Source organism: Bubalus bubalis, chromosome 4, assembly GCF_019923935.1.
Source record: "Bubalus bubalis isolate 160015118507 breed Murrah chromosome 4, NDDB_SH_1, whole genome shotgun sequence".
In the NCBI taxonomy this organism is placed as follows: domain Eukaryota; kingdom Metazoa; phylum Chordata; class Mammalia; order Artiodactyla; family Bovidae; genus Bubalus; species Bubalus bubalis.
The window spans coordinates 610,731-629,050 of NC_059160.1; the positions used below are offsets into that span (position 1 = coordinate 610,731).

The 18,320-nt window shown below is 54.1% G+C and overlaps 1 protein-coding gene across 1 annotated transcript in view; it reads left to right on the forward strand.

The window, feature by feature from the left end:
- TTLL8 (tubulin tyrosine ligase like 8) overlaps positions 1-18,320 on the forward strand; it is a 59,038-nt gene that overhangs the window by 16,026 nt on the left and 24,692 nt on the right. The window contains exons 8-11 of the mRNA XM_025282641.3: positions 1,462-1,648; positions 13,203-13,351; positions 15,479-15,719; positions 17,669-18,104. Coding sequence (XP_025138426.3) covers positions 1,462-1,648; positions 13,203-13,351; positions 15,479-15,719; positions 17,669-18,104 — 1,013 coding nt within the window. The remainder of the gene's footprint in view (positions 1-1,461; positions 1,649-13,202; positions 13,352-15,478; positions 15,720-17,668; positions 18,105-18,320) is intronic.

The window sequence follows — 18,320 nt, forward strand, 5'->3', positions numbered from 1 at the left end:
ACCTGATTCCCGTGGTCAGCCTGCGCGTTCCTCCTCACCCCTGCCACCTGATTCCCGCGGTCAGCCTGCGCGTTCCTCCTCACCCCTGCCACCTGATTCCCGTGGTCAGCCTGCGCGTTCCTCCTCACCCCTGACACCTGACTCTTTTATTGTCGCCACAGCTCTGCATTTTCCAGAATGTCACAGAGCTGGAATCATAAACTACATGTGATTCAGTCCTCTCTCCTTACTAACGTGCGTTTAAGGTTCCTCCGTGTCTTTTTATGACCCAGGAGCGCATTTCTCTTTAGCACTGAATAACGTTCCCCAGTCTGGATGGACAGTTTGTTCCTCGAGTCATCTACTGATGACGTGGGCATCCAAGGGCATCTTGGTTGCTTCTGAGTCTTGGCAATTGGGATTAAAGCTGCATACAGAGTTTGTGCAGCCCTAAGTGTTCAACTCACTTGGTAAATACCAAGGAACACCACGACTGCTGGATAACACGGCAAGAGTGTGTTTTTTCGTTTGGTGAGAAACTAACCCCCAAACTGGGCTCCAAAGTGGTCGCGGCCCGTTTTGCGTTCCCACCTGAACGATGCGAGCGCCCGTTGCTCCACGTGCTCACCAGCATCTCGTGCTGTCGCTGTTCCGCATCGTGACCGTTCTGATGGGTGTGTAGCGGTGCCTAATTGTTTTAGTTTGCGTTCCTCTGACAACACATGGTGGTGAACGTCTTTCAACATACTTATTTATCATCTGTACGTATTCTTTGGTGAGAAATTTTTTCAGCTTCCCTCCATTTTTAAATCGGGGTATTTGTTTTTCACTGAGGAGCAAGTGTGTGCTCAGAAGCAGAGGTTTTGTGGCAAGCTCATCAGAAGTGTGGTTTCTCTTCCATCAAGGGTCTGGGAGGCCAGGTGGAGGGGGAAGGGCAGAGAGGGGTGGGCACAGTGCAGTGGGAGGGCAGCTTCCAGAGGGGAAAGGTTACCTGCCCAGACCCAGGTGTGGCGTCCAGGGTGACCACCCAGAGACGTGAGACCCCCGCCCAGACCCAGGTGTGGCGTCCAGGGTGACCACCCAGAGACGTGAGACCCCCGCCCAGACCCAGGTGTGGCGTCCAGGGTGACCACCCAGAGATGTGGGACCCCGCCATGAGGCCTTGAGGTGCAGCCTGGTGGGGTGGCCTTTGCCAGTGGCACCCCCAGGGTGCCACTCCACGGGGTGGTGGCCCGGGCTCCCACAGGGGGCGGGCGGCATGGGCGGGCAGCGGCCCGGGCTCCATGGGGGTGGGCGGTGGTCCAGGTTCCACGGGGGTGGGCAGCGGCCCAGGCTCCCACAGGGGCGGGTGGCAGGGGTGGGCGGCAGTCCCAGTTCCATGGGGGCAAGTGGTGGCCCGGGCTCCCATAGGGGTGGGTGGCGGCCCAGGCTCCACGGGGGCAGGAGGAGGTCGAGGCTCTCTGTGCCTTGCTTGGGTTTCAGTTCCTGAGGGTGCAGGACCGAGGCTCCTGCGGCTGTCGGGGCAGTTCGTGGATGTCGCGTGCAAGGTGTGCAAGGCCTACCTGGGACGGCTGGAGCACGAGGACATCGACCTCACCGAGGACAGCACCACGGACCTCACGGAGGACGAGTGGAACGACCTGACCCGGCAGTTCTACTCGCTCGTCCAGTAAGACGCCCGTTGGCGGGCTCCGGGGCGATGTGAGGGCTCCAGGCGGACTTCAGGGCGTCTGGCGAGGTGTGGCCTCGGGGACATCAGGGATGCTCTTCTGGGCGTTGGGTGCGCAGGCCCCAGTGGACGGATGAGGTGACACCCGGAGCCTGTGGGCAGTGCCGCCTCCAGCACCTTCCACGCCCTGCATGTTCTTGGCGTTGCTCACGCCTGCAGCGGCGTGGGGGGCCTCTACATGGCCAGGCTGCCCGCTGGGCTTGGGCGGTCGGGACTAGCCAGCCGTCGTTAGGCCTCCTGACTCCCCATGACTTCCAATTGCCGCATGATACCCGGGGACCCGCTGCTCAGGGGCCCGAGCTGTTTTAACCGCCGACACAGGGGAGCTGGGGCAGAGGCAGGCCAGCACCCTTGGGGAGCAGCTGTTGGCCAAGAGAACAAGGCAGGAAGGCTGCGCCCTCGTGCTGGAGGGCCTGCCTGCAGCCCACACGTGCCATCCCAGGGCTATTTCTGCTGTTTTAGTCCTCCTTCCCTTCTTTTGGGCCAAGCGTTTCTTTCTTTTCTGTGGGCTATAAACACGGCACAGGGCATGCCGTGTGCTAATGGTGTTTGTCCCGCTGGGTCAAAGCGTGCGGGGCCACGGCTCCTTCGATGCCCAGCACCCCACCAGTGTTGCTGTGGAAGTGCACGTCCATGGGGTCATGCAGACGTGACTTCTGCTCAACACGAGACCTGTGAGATTTACCTGCCGGATACTTGGTGCCGAGTCCTGTCCTGTCCACTGACTGCAGGGTGCTTCCTCCCGCCGCGGAGGGGCAGTCGGATACCAGTTACCGCCAGGCTCAGACGGTTTCCAGACTGGTTCTGCAGCTCCACGAGCCAGCGGCAGTGCGTGCGCATGCACCCACCCCCACGACACGGACACGCACCGTCACACTCTGTGGTCTCCCTCCTCGGTCGTCTCCTTGTGCCCTCAGTTTGCGCTTCTCTGATGACTGGTGAACCCAGGTTCACGTGCTTATTGGCCATTTGGATATCTTTTCTCGTGACGTGTTTATTCTACCCTTTTGATCGTTAAAGAGAAAAAAGTGAGTGCTCTGTTTATAAAACTAATCTGTCACCTGTGTTGGAGACGTGTACTGAGTGTAGCTTCTCCTAGCGTGTGACTTGTCTTTTTACCTCTCAATGGGATTTTTTGATGAGGTCCAGTGTTAATTTTTCCCTATGATGGTAATAAGGCCTTTACAGTCCTGGTTAAGCAAACAGTGTCTACTCCACATCATGAAGGTGCTCGTTTATGATTTCTTCTACGTGCTTTGGTCTTCCCTGGTGGCTTAGATCGTAAAGAATCTGTCTGCAGTGCAGAAGACCCAGGTTTGATCCCTGAGTAGGGTAGATCCCCTGGAGAAGGGAATGGCTATCCACTCCATTATTCTTGCCTGGAGAATTCCATGCACAGAGGAGCCTGGCAGGCTACAGTTCATGGGGTCGCAAAGACTTGGACACAACTGAGGGACTAACAATCAGTTCAGTCCAGTCGCTCAGTCATGTCCGACTCTTTGGGACCCCATGGGCTGCAGCACGCCAGGCCTCCCTGTCCATCACCAACTCCCGGAGTTCACTCAAACTCATGTCCATTGAGTCGGTGATGCCATCCAACCATCTCATCCTCTGTTGTCCCCTTCTCCACTTGCCTTCAATGTTTCCCAGCATCAGGGTCTTTTCCAATGAGTCTGCTCTTCGCATCATGTGGCCAAAGTTTTGGAGCTTCAGCTTCAGCATCAGTCCTTCCAGTGAATATTCAGGACTGATTTCCTTTAAGATGGACTGGTTGGATCTCCTTGCAGTCCAAGGGACTCCCAAGAGACTTCTCCAACACCACAGTTCAAAAGCATCAGTTCTTTGGTGCTCAGCCTTCTTTATAGTCCAGCTCTCACATCCATCATGACTACTGGAAAAACCATGGCTTTGACTAGCTGGACCTTTGTTGGCAAAGTAATGTCTCTGCTTTTTAATATGCTGTCTAGGTTGGTCATAGCTTTTCTTCCAAGGAGCAAGCGTCTTTTAATTTCATGGTTGCAGTCACCATCTGCAGTCATTTTGGAACCCAGAAAAATAAAGTCTGTCACTGTTTCCCCATCTATTTGCCGTGAAGTGATGGGACCAGATGCCATGATCTTCGTTTTCTGAATGTTGAGTTTCAAGCGAACTTTTTCACTTTCCTCTTTCACTTTCATCAAAAGGCTCTTTAGTTCTTTGCTTTCTGCCATAAGGGTGGTGTCATCTGCATATCTGAGGTGATTGATATTTCTCCCGGCAGTCTTGATTCCAGCTTGTGCTTCTTCCAGCCCGGTGTTTCTCATGAGGTACTTTGCATATAAGTTAAATAAGCAGGGTGATAATATACAGCCTTGACGTACTCCTTTCCCAATTTGGAACCAGTCTGTTGTTCCATGTCCAGTTCTAACTGTTGCTTCTTGACCTGCATACGGATTTCTCAGGAGGCAGGTGAGGTGGTCTGGTATTCCCATCTCTTGAAGAATTTTCCACAGACTGTTGTGATCCACACAGTCAAAGGCTTTGGCATAGTCAACAATACATGCTTTATTGTTTTTCCTTTCACTTTTAGCTTTTGTGATTAATCTTAGTTTCTGTGTGAGGTAAGAGATAAGCATCAAGGTTCTTTTTTGTATAGAACAGACATGAATTTTGCTGGAACTTGCTTTTGACCCTGACTAGCCCCGATCTGTTCTGGTGACTGTCTCATGCACACTTGAATACAACGTGTGTCTGCATTGCTAGGTGGCATGTTCTTAAAAAATACCAGTGAAGTCAGCTTAGTTATTTAAACCTAAACTCTTGCCGATTATTTTACCTGCTTGTTCTCTGAGTTGCTGTGAAAGCTGAGTTAAACTATCTGATTGTATTTGAGATATTAATAGACATAAAGAGGATATTTCACAGTAAGGTGATTCCATCAAAGGAATCAACACAGTCTGGGCTGGAATGCAGTGAACACCGCGACAGCATACATGAAACAAATAACCACAGAATTAAAAAGAAAATGGAAATGAAACTGATTTTCGTATGTTGACTTTATATTCTGCTACTTTGCTGAATTTATTTATTCGCTGTTCAGTTTTGGGGAAAGCTTGAGAAGGACTGGTAGAAACTCTTCTTTAGACGTGTGGTTGGTTTCACCAGTGAAGCCGGCGTCTCTAGAGCGTTTTTTGTTGGGAGGGCTTTGACTACTGATTCAGCCCCCTTAGTGAGTATGTGTGCTTAGCCACTTCAGTCGTGTCCGATTCTTTGTGACCCCACAGACTGTAGCCCACCAGACTCCTCTGTCCATGGGATTCTCCAGGCAAGAATACTGGAGTGGGTTGCCATGGTCTTCTCCAGGGGATCCTCCTGACCCAGGGATCGAACCCACATCTCTTACGTCTCCTGCATTTGCAGGTGGGTTATTTACCACTGGGCTTCCATTGTGGCTCAGCTGGTAAAGAATCCACCTGCAATGTGCGAGACCTGGGTTTGATCCCTGGGTTGGGAAGATCCCCTGGAGAAGGGAAAGGCTACCCACCCCAGTATTCTGGCCTGGAGAATTCCATGGACCGTATAGGGTCGAAAGGGGTTGGACACGACTGAGCGACTTTCACTTAATTTCCTACCAGCACCGCCTGGGAGGCCCTTAGTAAGGAAATGTTTTCTATGTTCTCATGATTTAGTTTTGGCAGGTTCGGTGTTTCTCAGAATTTGTGTAATTCATCTAGGTTATCCAGTTTGTTCATGTATAACTGTCCATGATACTCGCTTATAATCTTTTTTATTTTTGTAAAATCAATAGTAATGTCCCCAGTATCATTTTTGACTTTAGTAATTTGAGTTTTCTCTGTTTTTCTCTTAGTCCTCCTAGCTAAAAGTTCATCCACTTTGTTGATCTAGCCAACTTTTGGGTTTATTCATTTTCTCTATTGTTTTTCTATTTTGGTTAATTCTTCTCTAGTCTTATGATTTTCTTCCTTCTGCTAGCTTTACATTTAGTTTTTTTTTTCTTTCTAGTTTCTTAAATTGTAAAATTAGATTATCGATTTGAGATTTTCTCATTTTTTAATGTAAGTGTTAGTCACTCAGTTGTGTCCGACTCTTTGTGACCCCATGGACTCTACCCCTCCAGGCTCCTCTGTCCATAGGAATCTCCAGGCAAGAGTACTGGAGTGGGTTGCCATTCCCTTCTCCATTTTAATGTAAGCCTTATAGCTATATGTTTTCCCGTTGGTACTATTTTTGCTGCACCTCTTAAGTTTTGGGCACCAGGGAAGCCCAAAACTAATCTACAGACTCGTTGTAACCCCAGTCAAAATCCATGCAGGGCTTCGCCTGCCCTGGGGGGAAAGGATAGGAGGAGCTGCCAAACTGACTCTGAAATTTATTTGGAAATACCCCGGCGGCTCAGTGGTAAGGGATCTTGCTGGGAGCCGGCATATTGCATATTGAGTGAGGATCTGTAATAGCTCAACTGGAATTCTATCACTGCCGGGAGCCAGCGTGAGGCACTCCGCCCATGACAAAGGTCATGAGGAAGGAGGCTCGGCATACGCAAAGGCGGGATCGAGCCTCAGGAGTCCCCCTGGAAATTCTCGAGCATCTACCCCCAAAACCAGAGTCTGCCTACTTTCTGCTTTGTGCTTTCACCTACACCTCTGACTTTACGGGGGGCTGTCCCCCACTACCTCTCTCTGAAAAGAGAGTTAGCTTACAGCTCCAGTTAATAATTCTTGGATGTGACAGTGTTTCAACCTACAAACTCCTTTGGAAATCCTCTAGCCTGCCTGAATGGGTTTTTCCGGCCACATGTGATTGTTCAGAGCCTCCCAACTGTGAGAGGCAGGAGATGTTCTAAACTACCTAAACACAGATTCCTTTGAGTAGTTAAAAGATTGATTAGAAATTGTATTGGTGAAGGGTTTTTCACTTGTTGGGCCAATGTTTGCTGCTAAGTCTCCATACTCCTTACCTACTGTGTCTTTGGCAGTGTATTGATTGATATAATGGGTGTATAGAAATGTAAAATGCAGCTTTGTCCAATGCTTTTTGGAAGGCTGGTGCCTGACTTTGGAATAATCACCTTTAGAGAAAAATAAGTTTCTTAAAATGTTAACAGGCCTCCGGGCCAGAAGATGATGTCTATCACCTGAACTTTTGCATATGATAAGTTTACAGGAAAAAAGCCTGGCTTGCTGCATGACTCTACCCCTTCCCCCATTATCCTCTATGCATACCTTAAGGTATAAAAACTACTTTGGAAAATAAAGTGCGGGCCTTGTTCACTGAAACTTGGTCTCCCCATGTCACTCTCTCTCCCAAATTCCAGCTGAGTGTCCATCTGGAGCGCGGATGTCCTCTGCGACCATTTATTTGCCTGGGCTTCTAAGACCCACTCGAGAAGGTGTCTAAGGTGGGGCACCTTCCGCTATTCGAGAGGGCGCCTGCGGCCTCCGTGGTCAGAGCTAACCTGGTGTCACGGGTTATATTGATTTTCCGCGTAAACCAAGCCACTCAGCTTCTTTTCTCCACTGAATTTTCCTACTGAGCTATCCTTATTTCAGCCGCTTTTCTCCACTGAATTTCCTCACTGAGCTATCCTCATTCTATTACTCTTTGTATCCTTAATTAAAGTGTAATTAAGCAGTTATTCCCTGACCCTCGCCTAGCCGTCTCTCCTTCGAATACCCTGGATCAGCCGGGGCTGGTCCCCGGCAGGATCTCCCTGCCAATGCAGGAGATGGAGGTTCGATCCCTGGGTTGGGAAGATTCCCGTGGAGTAAAAAGTGGCAATGCACTCCACCATTCTTGCCTGGAGAATCCCATGGACAGAGAAGCCTGGCGGGCTACAGTCCAGGGGGTCACAGAGAGTCAGACACGACTGAGCAACTGAACAGCAACAGCAATAAACGATTCACAAAAAGCCCAAATTACTGTGATCAAGAAAAACAAATTTAGAGGATGTACGCCCCGTATTTGAAGACCAGCTGTAAATCTATAACAAGTAAGACAGTGTAGTGTTGGGATGAGACAGGTGAATAGGCCACTGTAACTGGATAGTCCCGACAGAGCCCCTCGCACATCCGAGCGCATGTTCCAGGTGCCGCTGGGGTTCAAGGAGCAAGGGTCAGTCTCTCCTTTAAATGGTATCTGAGCAATTAATATCCTTATGAAAAGACAGAGTGCCTTGAATCCTGCCTCAAAATATACATAATTAATGTGAGATGTGGCATGTAAAAGTTTAAAAGATTAACAAAACATTGGAGTATATCTTCATGACTGCAAGGAAGGCAAAGATTTCTCAGATCAGATCAGATCAGATCAGTCGCTCAGTCGTGTCCGACTCTTTGCGACCCCATGAATCGCAGCACGCCAGGCCTCCCTGTCCATCACCAACTCCCGGAGTTCACTGAGACTCACGTCCATCGAGTCAGTGATGCCATCCAGCCATCTCATTCTCTGTCGTCCCCTTCTCCTCCTGCCCCCAATCCCTCCCAGCATCACAGTCTTTTCCAATGAGTCAACTCTTCGCATGAGGTGGCCAAAGTACTGGAGTTTCAGCTTTAGCATCATTCCTTCCAAAGAAATTCCAGGGCTGATCTCCTTCAGAATGGACTGGTTGGATCTCCTTGCAGTCCAAGGGACTCTCAAGAGTCTTCTCCAACACCACAGTTCAAAAGCATCAATTCTTCGGCGCTCAGCCTTCTTCACAGTCCAACTCTTACATCCATACATGACCACAGGAAAAACCATAGCCTTGACTAGACAAACCTTTGTTGGCAAAGTAATGTCTCTGCTTTTGAATATGCTATCTAGGTTGGTCATAACTTTCCTTCCAAGGAGTAAGCGTCTTTTAATTTCATGGCTGCAGTCACCATCTGTAGTGATTTTGGAGCCCAGAAAAATAAAGTCTGACACTGTTTCCACTGTTTCCCCATCTATTTACCGTGAAGTGATGGGACCAGATGCCATGATCTTCGTTTTCTGAATGTTGAGTTTCAAGCGAACTTTTTCACTTTCCTCTTTCACTTTCATCAAAAGGCTCCTTAGTTCTTTGCTTTCTGCCATAAGGGTGGTGTCATCTGTCATCTGCATATCTGAGGTGATTGATATTTCTCCCGGCAGTCTTGATTCCAGCTTGTGTTTCCTCCAGTCCAGCGTTTCTCATGATGTACTCAGCACATACGTTAAATAAACAGGGTGACAATATACAGCCTTGACGTACTCCTTTTCCTATTTGGAACCAGTCTGTGGTTCCATGTCCAGTTCTAACTGTTGCTTCCTGACCTGCATACAAATTTCTCAAGAGGCAGATCAGGTGGTCTGGTATTCCCATCTCTTTCAGAATTTTCCACAGTTTATTGTGATCCACACAATCAAAGGCTTTGGCATAGTCAATAAAGCAGAAATAGATGCTTTTCTGGAACTCTCTTGCTTTTTCCATGATCCAGTGGATGTTGGCAATTTGATCTCTGGTTTCTCTGCCTTTTCTAAAACCAGCTTGAACATCTGAAAGTTCATGGTTCACATATTGCTGAAGCCTGGCTTGGAGAATTTTGAGCATTACTTTACTAGCGTGTGAGATGAGTGCAATTGTGTGGTAGTTTGAGCATTCTTTGGCATTGCCTTTCTTTGGGATTGGAATGAAAACTGACCTTTTCCAGTCCTGTGGCCACTGCTGAGTTTTCCAAATTTGCTGGCATATTGAGTGCAGCACTTTCACAGCATCATCTTTCAGGATTTGGAATAGCTCAACTGGAATTCCATCACCTCCACTAGCTTTATTCGTAGTGATATTTTCTAAGGCCCACTTGACTTCACATTCCAGGATGTCTGGCTCTAGGTCAGTGATCACACCATCGTGATTATCTGGGTCATGAAGATCTTTTTTGTACAGTTCTTCTGTGTATTCTTGCCATCTCTTCTTAATATCTTCTGCTTCTGTTAGGCCCATACCATTTCTGTCCTTTATCGAGCCCATCTTTGCATGAAATGTTCCTTTGGTATCTCTGATTTTCTTGAAGAGATCCCTAGTCTTTCCCATTCTGTTGGTTTCCTCTATTTCTTTGCACTGATCGCTGAAGAAGGCTTTCTTATCTCTTCTTGCTATTGTCCTGCCATTCCCTTCTCTTTTGGAGAAGGGAATGGCAAACCACTTCAGTATTCTTGCCTTGAGAATCCCATCAACAGTATGAAAAGGCAAAATGATAGGATACTGAAAGATTTCTCAAGTAGTTCACTAAAAGCACTAGCCATAATTTAAAAGTTGATAAATTGTACTTTATTGACATTAAGAACTCTGTTTATCAAAAAACACCACAAAGAGAATGAAAAGACAAGCCATAAACTTGAAGAACATATTTACAACACATATGTCCAACAGAGGTCTCAGATCTAGGATATAGAAGAAATGCTCATGCAGAGACATCACTTTGCCGACAAAGGTCTGTCTAGTCAAGACTATGGTTTTTCCAGTCGTCATGTATGGATGTGAGAGCTGGACCATCAAGAAGCTTGAGCCCCGAAGAATTAATGCTTTTGAACTGTGGTGCTGGAGAAGACTTGAGAGTCCCTTGGACTGCAAGGAGATCCAACCAGTCCATTCTGAAGGAGATCAGCCCTGAATATTCATTGGAAAGACGGATGCTGAAGCTGAAGCTCCAATACTTTGGCCACCTGATGCGAAGAGCCGACTGACTGGAAAAGCCCCTGATGCTGGGAAGAACTGAGGGCAGGAGAGGAAGGGGTGACAGAGGATGAGACGGTTGGCTGGCATCACCGACTCCATGGACCTGAGTTTGAGCAGATAGTGAAGGACAGGGAGGCCTGGCGTGCTGCAGTCCACGGGGTCACAAACAGCTGGACAGGACTGAGCGACTGAACAGCAACAACAGCAAAAAATACGTGTAAATCAATCAGAAAAACAGGCCCTCTGGACACGTCACAGAAAAAGACACCAAACTGCCAATCAGCACACGAAGAGACAGCACGGCTGAATTCATGGTCAAGAGATGCCACTATGCACCAACCAGAATGGCTGAAAGCTCAGCCAACATACGCAGTGGCTAGAGCCTTAATCCACTGTGGGATGGGGAGTAGAAGCCAGTGTAGCCTGTCTAGAAAAGCCTTGGGCGTTTCTTACGCATTTAGGCGCCTACATGCCCTGTGACATGGCTCTGCCGTGCGCGGGCTTTTGTCTAAATGGAAATGAAAACACATCTTTGGAGAGACTTCATTCCTAATCTAGAAACCACCAGTTCAGTTCAGTTGCTCAGTCGTGTCCAACTCTCTGCGACCCCATGGACCTCAGCACGCCAGACTTCCCTGTCCCTCATCAACTCCTGGAGCTTGCTCAAACTCATGTCCATCAAGTCGGTGATGCCATCCAACCAACTCATCCTCTGTCGTCCCCTTCTCCACCTGCCTTCAATCTTTCCCAGCATCAGGGTCTTTTCCAATGAGTCACTTTTTCTCATCAGGTAGCCAAAGTATTGAAGTTTCAGCTTCAGCATCAGTCCTTCCAACGAATATTCAGGACTGATTTCCTTTAGGATGGACCGGTTGGATCTCCTTGCAGTCCAAGGGACTCTCAAGAGTCTTCTCCAACACCACAGTTTAAAAGCATTAATCCTTCGGCACTCAGCTTTCCTTACAGTCCAACTCTGACATCCATCATGACTACTGGAAAAACCATTGCTTTGACTAGACGGACCTTTGTTGGCAAAGTACTGTCTCTGCTTTTTAGTATGCCGTCTAGGAACCAACAGTGTAAGGAACGGGCTGCTGCTGCCTGCAATGCCGCATGTAGCTCTCACATCATGCTATTGAGCAAGGCAGCCGCTGGTATGAAGGTCAAGGCTGGGAGGCGTCCACACGGGAGGAGGCAGAGGGGTCTAGTACCCGTGGTCTCCAGGGCAACCTCTTGAGGGGCTGGAAGTGATTGCATCTGGACCTGCATTGCCGCTCTGACCACCTGTGTGAGAAAGGTCCGCTCTCCCTGCGGGCCTGCGCCCTTGGCCCGCAGTCCCAGGAGTAGCCAGAAGGTGGCAGCAGCGGACCCCACACCCACTGCCGAGCGCGGCACCTGCCGGACTGTGGAGCATGTTAGGGAACCAGGTGCGGTCAGCCTGCTCAGTCCTCCTTTCTTTCCATGTTGAGGCGACCACGTGGGGTCCACCCACGTGGTGTGTGTGTCATCAGGACCAGAAGGGCAGGTGCTGGGCCCTTTCTTATCATCGGCATCTGAGGGGACAGTGGTAGTTCTCTGGTGACTATGGGGTGTCTGGCCCTGGACAGGTTCCCACCATGGGCTGGACACCCCATTCCTCGCACTCTCTGCCCTCGGGGGGAGGTGACGGTCTTCCTACTGTGATGCACAAACTCCCTCCTGCCCAGGGGCCACGGCGTGAGGCTGAGGCTCGGGGTGCTCCAGGCAGGGACTGTGGGGACCCTCCCGAGGAGTGACCAGCCCTGCCTTCCTTCTGAGCCCACGTCGAGTCTGCACGCATGTCACCAGCGTCTCTGGGCCCCTGGGCGGCTCTGCCCCTGACCAGCAGGGTGGGCTCTGGGGGACCTGCCTCGTTTGACCCAGCATCAGGTCTGGCCTCTGCTGCCGGACGGGAGGGCTCAGGACCACATGGGACTCTCACCTGCTTCCACCGGGTCCGGTCTTCACCCTGGGGTCGGGCAGAGTCCACAGTCCCAAGCCACAGGCCAGGGCCGCCTTTCAGTGCGTCCTGTTAGAGCCAGGGAGGCAAGGCGCCGTCTGACCTGTCACCGCACCCCTCTGAGGTCCACCGCACCAGTGAGGCTCCTGCTTCCTCCTCCCCTGGCTCCTCGCTGTAGGGGCCTCTCCCGCGCTATTGGGGAACTGATAGCTGCCCTCCTCTCCCCCGCAGGGTGGCTACAACACTGTGCACGCACCTGCGTGTCCCAGAAAGTCTCTTCCCCACGCCAGGGCCGTCACGGGGGCGCCGCAGGAGGCCAGGGAGCCCAGCAGCCTTGGCTGCAGTCCATCCTCGCGGGGGCTGTGTTGCGGCCCTGGGGGGTGGGTCTATGATGCAAGAGCTAACCTGACACAGACACTATGCCGTCCGCCAGCCTCATCCCCCTGTTGTGGTGTCTTCCTGAGCCGGCCCCGTGGCTGCCGTGAGCTCGTGGCCACGAACCAGTCTGACTGACAGTAAAGCCCACGGGACACTAAGCTGGACCCTGGACCCGCTGCCATGGGCAGCTCGGCCTCCCCATGTGGGCCTGCAAGGCCCACCCTGATGCGGGGTCCCCAGCACAGGGACCCTGGCTTTCGTCTCCCAGCACCTTGTCTGGGCCCAGGGACAGCGCCCGGGGGTGTCCCTGCAGTCTGATCCTCAAGTAGGGGGTCCCCACCTCTCCACAGGCCACGTTCCCAGGCAGCCCTCGGGTGGGCAGGGGCACATTCCGTGCCCCCCCACCCTTTCTTCGGGGCAGCCGCCCTTAAGACCTCACGGGCTTTCTGGATCTTGCTTTGTAGCGGCGAGGCCTTCATCCCCAGTTCCAGAAATCACTTTTTGCAGTGCCAGGCTCTGCTGAACAAAATCACCTCTGTGAACCCTCAGACCGAGATCGACGGGCTTCGGAACATCTGGATCATCAAGCCTGCGGCCAAGTCCCGCGGCCGAGGTGAGTCTCAGCCGGGCGCCTGCATGGACAGCCAGCCTGGGGGCGGGGGCTGGGTGCTGGGCTCCTTGGGGCGCCGGACTCACGGGTCCCGGGGAGCAGGCGTCCCAAGAACCTGCTCATCACAGCTTTTGTTCTGTTTTGCCAAGTAATTAAGATTAATTAGAATGTTCCATCGCTGCTAGACTAGAGGGAGGTCCCTGTGTCCAGCATCTGGGGGCCTTGGTCCTTGGGTGGTCATGAAACCCCTGGAGGTGCCCGTCCTGCGCCCCTCGTGAGCCCTGTCCCTGGTGACCCCTGGCTCCAGATTTTTACTTCTTCCTTTGTCATGGCTGTGACCGTGTCCTCTTCTTTATCCCTAATGGTAATATGGGTTCTTCATTTAAAAATAGAGTTTGAAGGTGATTTTCTAATCTTACAAGCGCTCCCAAAGAACCTTCTTTCGGTTGCATTTTTTCTGTCTTCTGTGAGGGATCATTCCCCTGGGTGCTGACTTAAATGCTGAGCTTACTTATTCCCAAGCGTCCTTCTGCAGCTTGGAGATTCTCAGGCTGTGGAGATGCCTTCACAGCACCGCCCTGCCTGCATCCTCTTCTTCATGTCATGGGGTGTCCTCTCTCCCCTAAAAAAAGACATTACCTGATGTCTATCTACGTGGATATCACCTTTTGTTTGCACATTCTATTTGCCCCTCGGGTTATTTGAGGAGTTTTATCATTGTTGTAAATTCATAAGCAGTTACTTCTTATGTGATTTTTTAAAATCTTTATTGATAATAATGTGCGACATTCCTACATTCAGTCCTGAACATCTCCCATCCTGAAGCCTTCTCTTTCCTGGGCTTCCGCCTGCTCTCAGCCTGCACCCCCCGCCTGGGGCAGGGCCCCCCTGGCTTTCCTGAGCCCAGACTTTCCTCTCACTGGCCACACTGCCCCTTGGGGGATGCTCCACAGACTGCTCAGACCCTGCTGGTCGGAACCGAATGCACCCTGTTCTGCCTGGTCACTGGCTGTGCCCCAGCCCCTTCCCCTACCCTGGTGCCCCCTCGACCCCTGCCCTGCCCCACAGCCCTGTGCCCCACACCCTATCTCCCAGCCTGGCCCCCATCCTGGTGCCCCCACCCAAGTACTGCCACCCCCGACCCCTGTTCCAGTGCCCCCACCCCGACCCCACCCCTGACCCCCAGTCGGATGCCCCTGGTCCCTGACCCCTACACCTGACCCCTGACCCTGACCCCACCCCTGACCCCACCCGACCCGACCCCGATGCCCCCACTCCCTGACCCCTGACCCTGACCCCCACCCTGTGCCCCTTCTCTTCTTGGTCCAGGACAGTGTCAGGGATCTGCAGCTTCGTGCTGGACTCTGGTTTAAGGATGGCAAGGTTTCAACCTGCCGTCACAGAAGAGCCAGGTCTCTGTTCTGTGAGGAAAGCTCCCTCGTGTCCTTTGCCCCTGGCCTTGCAGGTGGCGTCCCCCACCCACCCCAAGAGCCAGACTGTGCCCACATCGCGGCAGCTGCCTCACGGCCAGTCACGTCTCCTCACGCTTGTCCATCACAGGTGGCAGGGAGGACGGTGGGGACTTTGCCTCATGACGCAGTTCAGGCTTCAGGGGTGTCCCGGCCAGGAAGGCGAGGGCTCGGGCCCTGTCAGCAACATTAAACGCTGCAGCCCAGGGACCCCAGCCCCCACCTCCCCTGCTGCCCCGTCTGTCCGGTCACCCTGGGTGTGAGCCTCCTGGGCCCTCAGAGCCCCTGGAACAGCCCAGGGCTGCCTGCTGGTTTCCCTGAGGCCACAGGCCGTCCGTCCCCCGGTCCCCACTCCCCCCGCCCCGGCCCCCGCCCCACCCCCTACCCCGTCCGCCGTGCTCCCCCCCGCACCCCCCACCCCAGCTCCGCCGACTCCGTCTGGGGCTCAGCTGGCTGCTGCCTCCTCATGGGGCCTCTGTCCACACCCCTGCCCTCCCTGTCCTCACGTCCTCTCTGAAGCCCCGGGCTGGCCTCGCGGTGGGTGAGTAAGAGGGTTGCCCTGGCTGCGGCCTTGACCGTGAAGGCAGAGCCCCTGCGCCGTGCCCCTGGGGGTCCACGGGCAGCACGCTGGGGCTCGGGGCTGAGCAGCGGCCTCTTGCAGACATAGTGTGCATGAACCACGTGGAGGAGATCCTGGAGCTGGTGGCTGCAGACCAGCCGCCCGCCAAGGACAAGTGGGTGGTGCAGAAGTACATCGAGACGCCGCTGCTCATCTATGACACCAAATTCGACATCCGGCAGTGGTTCCTGGTCACTGACTGGAACCCGCTGACCATCTGGTTCTACAAGGAGAGCTATCTGCGCTTCTCAACACAGCGCTTCTCCCTGGACAAACTGGACAGGTCGGTGGGGTCAGCTTGGCACTATTCAGGGCGGGTTCCCACCAGCACTGGAGTGCCAGGCTGGTCTCATGTGTCCGATGGGGCACTGGGTCCTGGCTGGGGCCAGGGAGGTTCTGCAACCTCCCTCTGCAAGGGGCGGGCTCTGGCCCCCTGCCCATCAAGGCCAGGGCCCTGCATCCCCAAGGGGCATGTATGTTCTCCAGGAAATCCTAAAAGCACCGTCTGCCACGTGCTCAGGGGCACCGGCTGGCATAGAGCCGCCCTCTGTGGTGGCTGCCACTGCCCCTCTGTGGGGGAAGCTGAGGGGCCAACTGTGCTCCTGCACTTGACCCACGGGGGCTGCGCTGGGGGTGCAGCCCTGCCTTCTGCACTGCCCATGCGCTCGGTCCACTCAGCGTGTGGGGAAGGACAGGAAGCGCTCCTCTGGGAGTCCCCTGGGGCCAGCCCGCCGAATTCTGCAGTAGCCCCTGCAGGGCCTTCTCTTTGTGAGTCCCCAAAGCCCTGGGTCGGGGGTCCTGCAGGTCGGGGAGTTGCTAGAGCGTCCCCAGGAGAGGCCAGGGTGGTGCGGGGGCACGGTGTGTCGAGGTGGTGGGCTGCCAGGCAGGGGCTCAGACCTCCAGAAGCGGGTGCTCCCCAGTGGGTGAACCTGCCGCCCACCAGGGCCCCAGAGTGGGCAGGCTATGAGTGCGCTGGGGACAAGGGAGGCCACCAGCAAAGTCCCGGGAACGTGCCATTCTCCTGGACAGGTTGGTGGGGCCACCTCGCTGTCTGAACGGAGGGCCAGTGGGGTTCTGCTTTGTGGTCGCACTCGGGGCGCCCAGGCTGCACAGGCGTCTTGGTGGGGGATACGGGGGAGTCTATCGGAATTGTGAAGGCCGAAGGTTGCTTAACGGAGACCTTGCGGGAGGGGGTTCCCTGTGCTCAGGCTGGAGCTGTGAGTACACCTGGAGTCGCCTGGCAGGAGCAGGCTGCTGGGACAAGTCCCGGCCGGCAGCTCAAGGAGCACATGGCCCACCAAGTCAGGAGGACCCAGAGGAGGATTCTGGGGGACTGGGCAGTGAGAGGTCCCCAGGGCCCCTTCCAGCCTGCCAGGCCCTTCCAGCTGTGAGCTGCGTACCCGGCAGGCCTCCACTGTCTCTGAGCTGTTTCTGCATCTGGGAACAAAACCCTCAGCCAGGCTGACAGAGCCCCTGACATTGTTTTGAACTGCGTCTGCTCCAGCAGCGTGTCTTCAGGGTCTGGGGGCCCACCCTGTTTCTTGTATCTGTCTTACGGGTCACAGGCGGGGCCCCCAACCAGAACCAAGTGGCAAAGGACACGCTAAATGAAAATGACTGACAGGACACGTATTTTACAGTCTCCTATAGATGCTGTTCAACTTAAGTCTTATTTAGAACAAGGCCAGGGTATAAATGAATTCGCTGAAATTTTCGATTAGTGAATCTCTCTCTCTTGGGGGCGCCAGCCCTCCCCCAGCGGCAGGAGGGGAAACAGCTCCTAGGGTGGGACTTGCCTGCGGCCCCTCGTTGGTGGCCCGGGGCTGGTTGGCTTCTACGCAGACCTCCCCTCCCGCAACGGGGCCCCCCAGGTTGAACAGGAGGGGAGGGGACCCCTTAGGGACCCACCTGTAGCCACCCTGCGCTAGTGGGCAGTGTCTGTGGGAGGGGCTGGGGTGGCGTCTCAGGTGGGGCCTCCGGCGGGGGTCGGGGCGGGGCCCGGGGCGGGGCCTCTGGCGGAGTCGGGGCGGGGCCTCGGGTCGGGGCGGGGCCTCGGGGGAGCCGAGGGCGGGGCCTCCGCGTTTCGGGCGGGGTCGGGGGCGGGGCGGGGCCTCGGGTCTTGGGTGGAGTCAGGGGTGGGGCCTCGGGTCTGGGGCGGGGCCTCCGCGTCTCTGCCCTCGGGAAGGAGAGGGGACTGAGCAGCTGACACCTGACCCCAGCCTTGCCCCGCAGCGCCATCCACCTGTGCAACAACTCCATCCAGAAGCACCTGAAGAACGACAAGGACCGCAGCCCCCTGCTGCCCCGTCACAACATGTGGACCAGCACCCGATTCCAGGAGTACCTGCAGAAGAGGGGCCGCGGGGCCGTGTGGAGCAGCGTCATCTACCCGTCCATGAAGAGGGCCATCACCAACACCATGAAGGTGGCCCAGGACCATGTGGAGCCACGCAAGAACAGCTTTGAGCTGTACGGCGCCGACTTCATTCTCGGGCGCGACTTCAGGCCCTGGCTGATCGAGATCAACTCCAGCCCCACCATGCACGCGTCCACGCCCGTCACAGCACAGCTGTGCGCGCAGGTGCAAGAGGACACCATCAAGGTGGTGGTGGACCGCAAGGCCGACCGAAACTGCGACATCGGCAACTTCGAGCTGCTATGGAAACAGGTGTTGGGGGTGGGGCGTCTCTCTCCCGCTGGCCACCTCGGGGTAGTCTCTCCGCTCATCCCGTGGGTCTCACGCGGCCCAGCTGGCCTTTGCCGTTCTTGCAACCTCTCCTCCGCAGGCACCTCCTCCTCTGTGGTACCAGGCAGGACAGGGGTCCCTCTAGGCCGTTCCTCTTCTCTCCTGCAGTGTCCCCCCTCCTCCTGGGGTGAAGATCCA